The sequence below is a fragment of the Lotus japonicus genome, chromosome 6 (assembly GCF_012489685.1).
Source record: "Lotus japonicus ecotype B-129 chromosome 6, LjGifu_v1.2".
NCBI lineage: Eukaryota > Viridiplantae > Streptophyta > Magnoliopsida > Fabales > Fabaceae > Lotus > Lotus japonicus.
Window position 1 is genome coordinate 38,343,303 of NC_080046.1, and position 15,433 is coordinate 38,358,735.

Here is a 15,433-nt window from a genome sequence, read left to right on the forward strand (position 1 = left end):
AGCACACTTAACCAACAAGACAAGGAAAATTCCAGAAGCTCAAAGAGCTTATTAGCACAAGAGGTCCTTCATAAAATAAGAGAAAATCATGCAAGTCCTAAACTTTACTTAAAATACAAGAAAACTCCCTATAAAACTACTAAATTACCAAAACGAAATAAAAACTAAGAGTAAAATACACTCACCCCCCTCAAGATTTGCAAGAATGACACTCCACCCCATTCTTTTTTAAAATCTACACTCCACCCCATTTTTTATAAAGGCAAAATTTAGTGACGAAAACAAATTCGTCACTAATAAAAAATAATTACTAATTAGTTAAAATTTAAATAAGTTTAATGCATATACACTATCATACATTAATTTATGAAAATAATTTTACTGAATTAAATTTAAAAAAACAATCCACTCTGTCTGTTAAGTCCACGTCCCATCTGTCTCCAAATCATATTTCTAACCACAAACGGTCACCACCAAGCCTTTGCTCCCTTTAACACGACGGCCACTGTCCCAAAATGTGAAACCCCATGGCACCACCATGCATCAAAGTTTTGTTGCGACCTGAACCACAGAACGTGAATCGCACATTCCCAAAGCTACCTGTTCAACTACTTCTTGTGAACTTCACCCCCTTTAAGTTGCGAGCGAACGCTCTGTTGGTCTAAGATGTCGTTGAATTTTGTTAAAAACGGTGCTTCACCGCATCGTTGGGTTCTAATAACCTCCGATCCACTTCATATTTCTTAATTTTGTTTCTCTATTTTCTTCACCCATTTGTCTTGCTTTTTGGGTCTACAATCCAATTTTCAAAATTTGAGGTATAAAGAGATTATTTTGATTAAAATTGAATTATTACCAAATATGAAAACACAAGCATGTTTCCCTATATTCGAGATATGATTTGTAAACCGGTCGGGTGTGCTATTGCAGAATTCGCATTGTGAATTTACGGAGGAAGACCGCGATTGAGAGAATGAGGAGGACTGTGATGTTTTCATTTTTAAATTTATTGGATTATATTGAAAATATTTTTTGAAATTATTGATTAACAATTTAAATAATAACTAATTATTAATGAATAATATTTTTCGTCACTAAATTTGCATCTATATAAAATGGGGTGGGGTGTAGATTTTAGACAAGAATGGGGTGAAGTGTAATTTTAACAAACCTTGAGAGGAGTGAGTGTACTTTACTCAAAAACTAAAGAAAAGATAAAAAATGCATGAGAATGCATGAAACACTACATGAGACTCAACAAAAAGACTCAAAACAAACAAAGAAATGACCCTAAAAACACTACTAAAATAGGGTCATCAGCGAGACATCTATATCTCGCCAGGGCCTGGTTGGCGAGGATGAATCAAACGCCGAGGGCGGGGTGGGATCCCCGCCCCTTCCTGAGGAGACCCTCATTGGCCAAGGTGCTCCTGAGAGCGCTGCTTCCATTGCCCATCAATCAGTCCCTTCTTCGGACCATGTATCCCAACAAGTTGAGGAAAGCTCACCCCAAGCTTCCCCTGTTCATCCAACGAGTTTCAGTGACGAGGATCAAACTCCCATCGCTTCACCACCTCTTCGCCAGTCTTCCCCAGCCGTCAGCCACCTGAACACTGACGGGAAGGAGAACCCCCCTTCAAACCAGCCACCTACCCTTGTCGACTTTATGCTGTCTGATCCTTTCTTTGTTAATATGAAAGGAGCTAAGAATCCTGACCTTGATGGTATGGTACAAGAAGCCATCTCGAGTCTCTTGAGCGCGGGATGCCTCTTTGCCAAGTTATCTTAGGATTCTGCCTCCGCTACAGAAGTTGAAGAGCTCCGTCAGAAGGCTGAGAGTTATCGTCTTGCCACGCTCGAAGCGTATGGCGAGCGTGACAAGTTGTTGACTCAGGTGGCGGCCCAGGTAACTAAGCTAAACAACTTGGGTATTGAGATGCACGATCGTGAGACTGATTTATCCACTTGCGAAAGGAGAGTGGAGGACAAGGTGGATGACATGCAGAAAGAGCTGGAGGCGAGGGCCGAGGCAATTGCTGCGAGCAGGGCAGCTTGTGTCGCCAAAGACAAAGAGCTCGCGTCCTTGCGTAGTGAGTTGGCATTGTCGAACGAGTCCCTCGCCGCGGTAAGGACCCAGCTGGAAGCAAAGGCCAAAGCTGCTGCGGAGGCGGAAATCCGGGCGGCCTCCGAAGCCAAAACCCTTCGAGCAAGGTTAGAGGTCGAAGCCGCCGCTGAGGCTGTAGAAGAACGTGGCCGCGGTTTCTTCCTTGCTAAAGCCCAGGTCCAGTATCTTTATGAAGGAATAGATCTCAGCGGGATGGGAGCCTTCAAGAAAGTCACCCCCGAGAGTTTAATCGGCCCTGATCATCCCACAGGCTTCGACGCTGCATACTTTGCGGCTGCTGCAAACACAAAAAGAGCAGAAAATGTTAATGCAGTCTGAGTACTTTGTATCGATTTTTCCTTACACTTTTGTAATTAATGTTTCTCTATGCTAATGAATAAAATTTGTTACAGTTTCGCCCGTTTTATTTTATTCATCGCCCAGCCGTATTTTCTCCTCGTGTTCGTTTCACGCTTTTTGGTTTAAATTTCGTGTAGCAATTTTGAATGTGTGCCAAAGAAAACTAGGACTTTTGCTCAATTTTGAACTGAGGCTTTGTTCACACCAATATTTCTCGTAAGATTAGGTGTGGCCTTGCCAGTTTTATCCTGGCGAGGACTTACAGTTGCTGGGGTCCCAATGGCCATGTGGTTTGCCCCAGACTAAGCCTAGCTTTGAGTTTTCACCCATATTTCGGGGAGGTTGTGCTCGCCCATAATTCGGGGAGGCTTTTGGGATAAGTAACTTATCCGCACACTTCGCCAACGAATGATCAGCGGTTCGCGCCAGACTTTCCGGAGTGATCCCCAGACATTAAGGTCGTGTTGGGATCGCCACCTTCAGGGAATTTTTCCCACCAGGCGACCGTGATATTTTAGCAGAGGTTCGCGCCGGACTTTCCGGAGCGATCCCCAGACATCAAGGTCGTGTTAGGATCGCCACCTTCAGGGAATTTTTCCCACCGGGCGACCGTGATAACTTAGTCGAGCTAGGAGTATTGCTGAGAATATTCTTTTATATTTGATTTGTAAAAAGATTTTACATTCGAGGGATGCCTCATTAAAAAACTCCCATGGTGGAGAAAAAGAGTGCTTCTTTATTTTTGTCCTAGTTCCTTCAGTTTCCTCGCCGCGCCCCCGCTCTTGTCTCCAGTATCATGATCAGAGCACCACGCCGAGCACTTCGTCCTTTAAACCCGATGTGCTTGCCTCCTACTCGTTGTCATTGCGAGCCCGATCTTCCTGCCAGCTTGCCCCACAGTAGCGGGGAACTTCACTTAACTCACCTCTCTGCTTGTTGCGCTTGGTTGTTCTAGGTTTAAAGATTTCTGACCCCTCTGGTTTCCAATATCCTGTCTTTTCCTTTTTCTTGCTCGTGCGGCGGCACGCTTGGCCTCTTTTCCCTTTCCTCGGCTTGCCCCAAGGTTTCTCAAGTGCCTTGCGACCACTTCGTTCATCGCCCCTCCGCTGGAGGTTCAGCTGATCCATTCCTTGGATCGTTGGCCCTTCTCCCTTTCTCTCCTCTTGGCCCGTGCCTAAGAGAGTCGGCTCCCCGAACCTTGGCAGCCCCCAAAGCGTCGCATCCTTCTAACTCCAATTAAAGAGGTCAAAATTGTCCCCTACTAACTTCTCAAGGCGCCTTTCCTGACTAGGCGTGAGTCTGGGCTCGATCGCCAGCACCCCTCTGCTAAATTTATATATTTCCAAGTCTGCGATTACGTTCGCCTAGCGCTCCTCTGCGCAAACATCAGTAAACTGTCCATCTCTTCCGGTCCTGCCGTCCATCCTTTCCAGATCTTGGGCCCTTAGCCTCTCAATCTTTCTGTTCACCAGTCGTTCCAGTCTCCCCACACCGCTTCGGTCCTGATCCAACATGCCCTGAAAACCTTGATCGTCTTCTATGATCTCGATTTCGTGGCACATGTGCCCCTCGCTGGCTCCCTTCTTTCCGTACAAACTAAGGAAATTATTATAGCATTCACTCGCCCTCCGCTGATCAACCACGATCTTTCCATTCTTCCCGCAGATCAGCGGGTACTTTACTGCCAGGTGAGCCGTTGATATCACTGTGCAGAGACGATTGAGCGTGTTCCGTCCGATAATCACATTGTATGACACCACGACCTGCAATACCAAGTACCTTACACGCAAAGTCTTGGCGTTCTCGTCAACACCAAATACCGTGTCTAAATCCAAGTAACCACGCACCCAGACCTGCTCACCTGAAAAGCCTACCAGAGTTCCAGTGTATGGAATCAAGTCTTTGTCTGTTAATCCCAACTGATCGAACGCATCGCCGTAGATAATGTCGGCAGAACTCCCATGGTCCAAAAGAACTCTTCGCACATTAAAACTATTGATCCTTACCATTACTACCACAAGATCATCTTTATGCGTCTTGATACCCTCGAAATCTGCTAACGATATCACGATATTTGGGTGATGAAAACCGAATGGGGTTTCATACTCTTACACTGATGTCACCGCCCTTACATGCCTTCGTCTCGCCGAAGCTGTGTCGCCGCCTCCACCAAAACCTCCTGCAATTGTTGAAGGTTTCCTCAACTCCTTTCTTTCTTGCCACCAACGTCTCTTTCTTGTCGGATGTTGGTGTTTGAAGACGATCGTCTCGCCGACGATCATCCTGTTGACGACCCCCTTTGTATCAACTTCCCTGATGCATGTCGCTTTGCCAGCGATCACCACGATCATTTAGTTGCGAGCGCCCCGCCATGATCAGTCTTTCGATCTCGTTTTTCAATGTGAAACAATCTCTAGTGTCATGGCCCGCTGAGCGATGGTATTCGCACCACTTTGTCTTATCCACCGCCGCCCGAAGCGGGTTGGTCTCTTTCTCTCCCTCCTCAACTGCATGCGTCGCCTTGACCTCACGGAGTAATTCTGTCAAATGCGCACTCAGACTTTTTCCCGACTCCTCTCGCCAGCGAGAATCGATCTACTACCACGGGCGTCAGCGCTCGAAACTTTCCTTTCTTGGATACAGCGGTTCCTTCGCGAATTTTTCCATTGGCTTCGCTTTCTTGTCTCGTCACTTACTGCCTTCTCCTTTCTCCCTACTTTGTTTGCCTTTTGGCGATGCGTCCCTCTGATCACCATCCTTCTTCGTTTTTGCACGCTTCTTTTTGAAAGCGTCATCCTCCTCATCCAAGATGTATGTATTCGCCCGTGCTCGAATTTCTGCCATCGACCGAGCTGGCTTACGGCTCAACTTACTGTTCAACTTTCTAGGCTGCAACCCGTTCTTGAAAGCGCGTGCGCAGGCATGTGGTTTCGACTCCTCAATTTTAACAGACGTTGCGCTAAATCGCCTCACATATTGCTTCAGAGTTTCGCCCGCTGATTGGCGGACGTTGTACAGATCATCGATTGTTACCTGCTTGGTTTTGCTTGCAGAAAATTGGACGAGGAACTTCGATGAGAAGTCGCAAAAATTTGTAATGGATCCCCGAGGTAGAGTCGTAAACCAAGCCATAGCTGTGCCCTTAAACGTCGACGGGAACATCCTGCATTTCATCGCATCGGAAGCTGCGCTAATCACCATTTTAGTGTTGAAACAAAGCAGGTGTTCCTTTGGATCGGCCTTTCCACTATACGTTTCAAGAACAATGTTCTTCATATTGTGCGGGATAGCCACCTCTCTCACCGCCGCTGAAGACGGCTCAAACTCCGCCACGGCCTCCGTCTCTCGCTCTCCTTCGTCTTGCTGCTCAAAACGATAATACTCAAGCTGCTCTTGCAGATAGTCGTTCTATTGTCGAATGTCATCAACACCGCGGATCAGGCGCCTCCAGTCTCGATCGGTGATTGGAGCCTGCGGTAACGGTGTTTCTTCGCCGGAGACTCCTGGCGAGTGCGCTGATGACCTCTGTTGCTCTGGTGGATGGTGGAGAAGGTAGCGGTGGCGTCGGAGAAGGAGGAGGAGGAGGCGGTGGAGACTGAGGAGGATTTAGTTGCTCAATTTCGCCGCGACGGATTGGCTCGCGTCGTGGCCTGCCTCTCACGCGACGCGCCGGTGAACCGCGTCGCTCCTCTTGCTCTCCGTCGCGTCGTCGACGGCGATCAGGCTCTACTAAAAAACTAGAACTTCAACCAAACATCCAAAAATCGAGGAAAATTGCACAGAAAATCAAACTTCTCTCAACCAAATCGCAATTCACGTAGTCCGGGAATTGAAATCTATCATTCCCCACAGACGGCGCTAAATGTTCTGACCAAGAACATAGAAGTGAGGTACGGTACCTAGAGTGGAAGGATCGTGACGTGAGAATCTAGAGAGAGTAAGAGCGTAACCGCTTAGAGAGAGAAAGTAACTGAATTTCAAGTTTGTTATTTCTTAAATGAGCTCAGAGTCACTTACAATTGGTAATCGTCCCCTATTTATAGCCTCGGAGTTGGGCCTGGGCTTGGCGCCCCTAACTACCTCTAATGGGCCAATTGGGCCTCCTGGGAGAAGGCCCAACTTCCCGTCCCGTGCGTCGCCTCGGACAAGCGTCCCTGGGCGAGGGCCCCTAGGGTCTCGCCCAGTCCAATATTATTCGCGCCACGACGGCGGGAAATACCTTAAGGAATATTTTCCTTACAATCATTTAATCGCGTGTTTATATTTATTATTTTTATATTATTTTCTTAACTCGAATCTAATCGTGATTCGGGAAAATTAATTAAGTAGTAATTAATTTGGAAATTTTGATTTTATAAAGTTATTTAAAAGTAAGGATTTAATTATAATTACTTTTGTGTGTATTATTTTATTTTTAATTTTAATAATTTATATTCTTTAATTATCTCTTTCTTTTATGAAGAGATGACATGCTCTAACAGGTCACCTTTGTTATTTACTTGTGATAGTCTATCATAAAGTAATATCATTTATTTCTTTCTCACCTCAACCACCAAATTAATTCATTCTTATCTTTCCACCTCACCATCTCTATTCCCAACCACTCATTCAAATTTCAAATTTCCACTCTATCTTTCTCTCTCAAGTGGGTCCCACCCCACCAATCAGAATTCAATACTCTCTCTCTCTCACTCATTCCACTCTTTCACGCTCTCACTCTCATTCTCTCCCTCACTCACTCGACTTCTCTCTTTCTCTCTTCCTCTCCAAACCCATTTTTTTCTTCTTCTAATACAGCAACAAGAGTCATCACCATCACCATGTTTCCCTCCTCCCTCTCACGCCAGCCACCACCGCGCCTTCTCATGCGAGTCGCAGCCGGTCACACCGCCATCACCGCGCCCTTTTCTCTCCTCCTTGGCTGCAACCACCACAAATTCCGACGAGCCACCATCAGAACTCGTTTCCCCTCCATTCCTTGCTTTGATTGATGGATGAATTGGTCTGTGGGGCAACGAATCTTGGACTGGGCGAGACCCGGGGGCCCTCGCCCAGGGACACTTGTCCAGAGCGATGCGCGCACCAGGAAGTTGGGTCTTTTCCCTAGGGGACCAACTTCCCTATTAAGGATAGTTCGGGATGCTAGGCCCAGCCCCAAGTCTATAAATAGGGGACGGTTACCAATTGTAAATGACTCTTAGCTCATTTGAGAAATAACAAGCTTAAAATTCAGTTACTTTCTCTTTCTAAGCGTTTACGCTCTAAATTCTCTCTAGATTCTCACATCACGATCTTTTCACTCTAGGTACCATACCTCATCTCTATGTTCTTGGATAGAACATTTGGCGCCGTTTGTGGGGATCGGTAGATTTCGATTCCCGGACTACGTGGATTGTAATTTGGATGAGAGAAGTTTGATTTTCTATACGATTTTCTTCTGTTTTTTGGATTTTCGGTTGAATTTCTAGTTCACTAGTGGAGCTTGATGGAGACACGTCGTCGACGACGCGATGGAGAGCAAGAGCAGCGGCGCGGTTCGCCGCCGCGTCGTTTGAGAGGCATGCCGCGACGCGAGCACGTCCGCTGCGAGGAATCTGAGCAACTGACTCCACCTCAGCCTCCACCGCCTCCTCCTCCTTCTTCGACGCCTCCGCTACCTTCTCCGTCATCTTCACCGGAGAAACGAAGGTCACCGGCTCACTCGCCAGGAGCCTCAGGAGAAGGAACACCGCTACAGCAGGCTCCAATCACCGATCGAGATTGGAGGCGCCTGATCCGAAGTGTTGATGATATACGGCATCGGAACGACTATCTGCAAGAGCAATTAGAGTACTATCGCCTTGAGTAGCAAGATGAAAGAGAGCGAGAAGCAGTGGCTGTGGCAGAGTTTGAGCCGTTCTCTGCGGCGGTAAGAGAGGTGGCCATCCCAGACAACATGAAGAACCTTGTTCTTGAAACGTATAACAGAAAGGCCGATCCAAAGGAACACCTGCTCTATTTCAACACAAAAATGGTGATAAACGCGGCCTCCGACGCAGTGAAATGCAGGATGTTCCCGTCGACGTTTAAGGGCACAACCATGGTCTGGTTTTCAACTCTACCTCGGGGATCTATCACAAATTTTCGCGACTTCTCATCAAAGTTCCTTGTGCAACTCTCTACAAGCAAAACCAAGCAAGTGACAATCGACGATCTGTACAACGTCCGCCAATCAGAGCGCGAAACTTTGAAACAATACGTGGGGTGTTTCAGTGCAGCGTCTATAAAGATTGAAGAGTCGGAACCGCATGCCTGCGCGCGTGCCTTCAAGAACGGATTGCAACCGGGAAAACTGAACAACAAATTGAGCCGCAAGCCAGCTAGGTCGATGGCAGAAATTCGTGCCCGGGCAAACACCTACATTTTGGATGAGGAGGATGACGCGAGAAAGATGGCGATCGGGGGAATGAATCACCAGCGAGCAAGCAGAGTCGGAAAAAAGGAGAAAGCAGTAAGCGAAAGGACAAGAAAGCGAAGTCAACAAAAAAGTTTGCAAAAGAGCAACTCTACCCAAAGAAGGAAGGTTTTGAGCGACAGCGTCCTTGGGATCAGGCCGATTCCCGCCGGCGAGAGGAATCGGGCAAAAGTCTGAGCGCACATCTGACGGAGTTGCTCTGAGAAGTTAAGGCGACGCACGCAGTCGAAGAAGGTGAGAAGGAAGCCAACCCGCCTCGGGCGAGGGTTGACAAAACCAAGTGGCGTGAGTACCACCGTTCAGCGGGTCATGACACTGGGACTGCTTCACATTGAAGAATAGATTGAAAGGCTAATCAGGGCGGGGCGCTCACAGTTGAATTACTGAAATGATCCCTGGCAGGGCCATCGGCAGCAGGGAAATCGATACAAAGGAGGCCCCCAGCAGGTTGATCGCAGGCGGGACGACTGTCGTCTGACACCAACTGCAGACAAAAAGGAAACGCTGGCAGCAAGAAAGAAAGGAGCTGAGGAAACCTTCAACCAAGAACTTGAACCGCCGGTTGGAACGATAACAACAATTGCAGGGGGTTTTGGCGGGGGCAAACTCCCTCGGCGAGACGAAGGCACGTGAAGGCGGTAACATTAGTGCAAGAGCATGAGACTCCATTCGGTTTTCATCACCCAGACATCGTGATATCATCAACAGATTTCGAGGGAATCAAGACACATAAAGATGATCCTGTGGTGGTGATGGTAAGGATCAATAGCTTTAATGTGCGAAGAGTGCTTTTGGACCAGGGAAGTTTTGCGGATATCATTTACGGTGATGCGTTCGATCAATTGAGATTAACAGACAAGGATTTGATGCCGTATACAGGGACTCTGGTAGGCTTTTCAGGAGAGCAGGTATGAGTGCGTGGTTACTTGGATTTAGACACGGTCTTTGGTGTTGATGAGAACGCCAAGCTTTTACGTGTAAGATATTTGGTATTGCAGGTCATGGCGTCATACAATGTCATCATTGGCCGGAACACGCTAAATCGTCTCGGTCTAGTGATTTCAACAGCTCACCTGGCGGTGAAGTATCCGCTTATCTGTGGAAAGGTGGGAAAGGACATGGTGGATCAGCGAAGGGCGAGGGAGTGCTATAATAATTGCCTTAGTCTATATGGAAAGAAGGGAGCTGGCGAGGGACACATGTGCCACGAGATCGAGTTCTTAGAAGGTGATCAAGGTTGGCAGGGCGTACAAGACCAGGGGCGAAACGACCTAGGAAGATTGGAGCAAATGGTTTATTGAAAGATAGAGAGATTGAGGAGCAGCCAAAGTCAGGGAAGGCAATATGGCAGGACAGGGAGAGATGGACAGTTCACTAATGTTCAAGCAGAGGAACGCTGGGCGAACATAATCGGGGACTTGGAAATGTACAAATTTAGCAAGGGAGTGCTAGCGATCGAGCCCAGGCTCACGGCTAGTCAGGAAAGGCGCCTAGAGAAGCTAGTAGAGGACAATTTTGACCTCTTTAGTTGGAGTCAGAAGGATGCGGCGCTCTGGGGATTGCCTAGATTTAGGAAACCGATCTTTTTATGTACGGGCCAAGGGGAGAGCAAGGGAAAGGGGGTCGCGATGCAGGAAATGGATCAGCCGAGTCCTCAGCAGGATGGCAATAGACGAGGCGGTCGCCAGGCACTGGAGCAATCTCAGGGCAAGCCAAGAAAAGGAGGGAAGCGGAGCCGAGCGTACCGCCGAAGGAGCAAGGAGAAGGGAAAGGTGGGACATTGGAAACCAGTAGGGTCGGCGATTTTCAAGCCTTCAAAACTGGCTCAGCGCGACAAGCAAACGAGCGAGTTAGATGAAGTTCCTCTCTACTATGGGGGGCCGGCGAGAAGACCAGCCTCGCAAAAGCAGCGAATGGGAGGCATGCGCATCAGGTTTGAAGGATGGGGTGATAGGCGTGGTGCTCTGATCAGGAGGGCTGGCGACAGAAGTAAGGGCGCGGCAAGGAAACGAAGAAACTATGATAAAAATAAAGATGCACTCTTTTTCTCCACCATGGGAGTTTTTTAAAGAGGCATCCCTCGAATGTAAAATCTTTTTTACAAATCAAATGCAAAAGGATATTCTCAGAAATACTCCTAACTCACAACTACATTATCACGGTCGCCCGGTGGGAAAAATTCCCTGAAGGTTGCGATCCCAACACGACCTTGATGTTTGGGGATCGCTCCGGAAAGTCCGGCGCAAACCGCTGCTACTTGTTGGTGACGTGTGCGGATAAGTTACTTATCTCAAAAGCCTCCCCAAAATATGGGCGCGCAAAAGCCTCCCCGAAATACGGGCGAGCACCCAAAACTAGGCTAAGTCTCGGGCAACCCACATGGCCATTGGGACCCCAACAACTGTAAGTCCTCGTCAGGACAAAACTGGCAAGGCCACACCTGATCTTACGGGAAAAATGGTGTGAACAAAGCCTCAGTTCAAAACTGAGCAGAAGTCCTAGTTTTCTTAGCACACATTCAAAATCGTCACACGAAATTCAAAACTAAGATCGCCAAGCCAAACTCAGTCTTAAGCATTGGAGACGTGCGCGAAATGACGATATAACGTACGGCGAGACACGTGACGGGTCGCCAGACTCGCTCACTCACTCATTCATTCATTCATTCATTCATTCATTCATTCATTCATTCATTCATTCATCCATTCATTCATTATTTATTTGCTCATTTATTCATTAAATCATGCAGTCATAAAGCAAAATCATCTTATTCATTGTATATATTTGAGTTACATTTAAAATGGTGGGGTCTCTCTCATTCTGTTATATCGACGGCAAGACTCTTCCGCTAAGTCTTCAGTGGAGCCAAGTCCGCTATAATCTCCTCCCTCTCTCCTTTCCTCCCCCCCCCCCCCCACTCTCTGACAATGAGATCTCAAGACCCTATATCAGCATGTCCACCTCTGAACTACGCTCCAAAAGGTCCCACATTTCGTCTGACAAATCCATGAGAATGCGAAGCCCAGCCTCCAACATAGGATCTGGTTTCTTCGCCAGCAAGAGACATGCCAACTTCCTGACACGCTGGTTTTCAGTCGTCTTCGTCCTGAATGCGTGGTACAAATCTCGCTCGAAGACTTCTTCTCTCAAAACGCTCAATAAAGTCTCCATGGATGCAATTTCTCAGGGAAGATTGTTGATATTTTGAAGAACGAAAGTGGTGCAACTACTGCTATTTATATCTAAGAGCGGTCTCATGAAGTTATTGCCTGGAAACTTGAAACTGTCATCAGTCATTAATTCCTTGGCCGGTGATACACGCTTCATTAGGATGGGGGAACGAGGCGCCTCGGGAATGGAGGCTAGGAATTTGCAGAACTGTTGACCTGCACATTCGTGGCCCAGGAGTTTCTTCAACATACTACGTGCGGCTTACACGTGTCAGGACACCAGGTATCACGGCGAACATGGCTTTAATGAGGCGGGGAAATCTGAACTCTATCGCCGCAAGTCAGCTGTGGACTTGTGGACTTGGGAGGATTCGCTGAGCAAAGTGGAATTTAACTTTATCCATTACGCCATGTTGGCGACTTACTTTCTGCATTAGTCTTGGTTTCATTTAACTCTCTTTTAAAACCTGTCGCCTTTGCTTTAAGACACGCTTAGCTCTCATGCTTCAAGCTCGGTGTCTTGTGGACTTGTGGACTGGGCGAGACCCCGGGGGCCCTCGCCCAGAGACGCTTGTCCAGCGCGATGCGCGCGCCAGGAAGTTGGGCCTTTTCCCCAGGGACCCAACTTCCCCATTAAGGATAGTTTGGGATGCTAGGCCCTGCCCCAAGTCTATAAATAGGGGACGGTTACCAATTGTAAAAGACTCCTAGCTCATTTGAGAAATAACAAGCTTAAAATTCAGTTACTTTCTCTCTCTAAGCAGTTACGCTTTAAATTCTCTCTAGATTCTCACATCACGATCCTTTCACTCTAGGTACCATTCCTCATCTCTATGTTCTTGGATAGAACAGAATCACAAGAAAAAGGCTGAGAAAATCAAACCCTAAAACCGCCACCTTCAAGCTCCGATCTCCGGCGAACCGCTGGGTTTTTGTAGAAACCGACACCGCCGTTGTACTCCCCTTGTTGTCTGCAACAAACCCCCCCGATCAATTTCTGATTTCGCCTTCCTCCACCGTGAACCGCCACGAGCCGCTGCCGGAGGAGATTTCCGGCGAGTCGCTCTACCTATAATCGGCCATATTTTCCTCCTCCGACCTCCGTTTGCAACAAGACCACCACCATCGTGTTCTACGTGAAGAGGAGTACAAGACCCTCTGTCTTTTTCTCTTCCAGCGACAGCGCCGCCGTGCACCACCGTCTTCTCCGGTGAGACCTTCGCCGGAGAATTTCCAGAAGGTTGTTCAGTGAGTTTCGACCTTTCTGAACTCAGTTTTGGACTCCAAGCTTCGTTTTATGAAGGAAAAATAATGTTTTTGCTTGCTGTGATTTTTATCTTAGGTGTTTGAGGAGTTAAAGCTTGTGAGCCATGCTCTATCCTCAAGAAGGAGATGGTAAACCCATCTGAATATCTCTGTTGTATTGTTGTTGCTGTCACGCGATTATAGTAGCCCACTGAACTGTTAAATATTTAGGTTTACTGAAAGAATTTGAAGAAGTGGTCTTCATAAAAATTGTATAATTTTCTGTTAGAAAACTTTTTCCGCTGGTTTCATGTCATTCCGATTTCTCTAGCTCAAGTTATACGCATTTTAGTGAGCACGGGTTAAGCTGTCCCGTTTCTCGCGAACTACTGTTAGTATTGGTTTTTCCAGACTTTTGTACTTTGAATTTGGACTTGAAAATTTATGAGGATTTACAAAACTTGTAGATGAAGCCATGATAAAAATATTAGATTTTTCGGAGTTTATTTGACGTATTTAAAAATTAGCTAAAGCCGTTGTATAGTTGATGTTCGTTTTGACAAAATCAGTTATTTCAAGTGAAAATAGTTGTTTTGGAAAAGGTTGAGAAAACCTTTTATTTTAAAATTATATTGCAATTTTTGGAGTAGGAAAACATCTTTTGAAACTTACTTACGTACGTTGTTTATTCGTTTATGAAAATCAATTACGTTTGAGTTTACGCACATTTATTCGTTAAAAAGCGATTGCGAAAAGTTTTGAAAGTCTGACAAGTTTTTGGAGTGTTAGAGAATAAGTGTTCGAATATTACCTCTTTGTTAATGGATGTTTAGGATTAACATGATTGGTTAGAGATAGAACAATTAAGTTTGGATTTCCGAGTGAGGAATTAGACTTCGAAAGGTATTAATTAGAATGGATTAAGTTGTGATGGCAATATTGATGTTGGAAGATATGACTAGGATTGAATCTTGAAATTCCAAGAAGTTTATGAGCTTTACTATAAATACTTGATTTTAGGAGGTTAGGTTTGAAACTTTGAAAGTCCAAGGACTTAGTGGTAATTAAGGGTTTAATTGAGGACTAGAACCTGTTTCTTAGAGATTGAGGACTCATCTATAAATTTGGGATTTTGTAGAACCAAAGTGGAGTTTCAAAGAGAATATTTTTTTGTGTCTACGTGGATATAGCAAGTTTAAGTCTAAGAGAAATGATTCGACCAATTCGGAGAAGCTTAGAGTTGATTGATTAACCTAAGATCCGATAAGCTACCACGTGTTTAGAGGAGCAATGCGATATAGATTTATTACTTACAAGGTTGAATCATTGATCAATGGATTAAGATAATTATAAGTCTTGGGATATGTACGTGATCATTAGATGTGTTGTTCGGAGTTTTGACTATGGTATATGGATTCCGTGATAAGAGTAGTGAGTGTGATCTATGAGACGTAAGATTTGTGTTATTAGGTTTGGGTAGTGGTGCCACTTGGTTGAAGGTACACGAGACTCGAGATTATGTTTCACTTGTGATTGAGGATAAGTGTATGAGAGTGGCTTGATGCATTAAGTTGTTCTAAGTGATTTGATAAGTAAGTATTGAGGATAAAGAGGAATAAGTGTTCTTTAATTGCACCTTCCCTTTTGACAAGCATATGAGTATTTGGTTTTAAAGTTGATTTACTAAGTCAAAAGATTTTGAAGCATTGTTATTGTTTTGTTGTCATTATGACGACTTGTCTTAATTTCTGTGATTGATCCTAATGGTTTATAACCATTGCGAAGATTCAGTTTAACTTGTGATTTCGTCGAGTCAATTGCTTAAAGTCGTAGCTTTAGACCTGGAGTTAGTAGGTTAACTCAATTAGTAATTACGTTATGTGTACTTATGAAGGGTACGAATAACGAAAGCGCTAGGCGACGAAGTCAAAGAACAAAAGGAAGTGAGCCGACACGGGAAAGCAAAGATATGATTGGATTGGATTTGAGTCGCAGTTTAGTAAGGAAAGCGCCTAAGGTTAGGGCAACTTACTTACTAGTTATTGTATTGTAGGCGTCGATAAATTCGACTTGAATATTGCTTGATATTGAATATTGCAT

At 45.8% G+C, this 15,433-nt stretch overlaps 1 protein-coding gene across 1 annotated transcript in view; it reads left to right on the plus strand.

Moving 5' to 3' along the window:
* Window positions 1–2,443, plus strand: part of LOC130725267 (protein FAR-RED IMPAIRED RESPONSE 1-like) — a 35,925-nt gene extending 33,482 nt beyond the window's left edge. Inside the window, exons 7-8 of the mRNA XM_057576512.1 lie at window positions 1,343–1,724; window positions 1,809–2,443. Coding sequence (XP_057432495.1) covers window positions 1,343–1,724; window positions 1,809–2,443 — 1,017 coding nt within the window. The remainder of the gene's footprint in view (window positions 1–1,342; window positions 1,725–1,808) is intronic.
* Window positions 2,444–15,433: the final 12,990 nt, after the last annotated feature.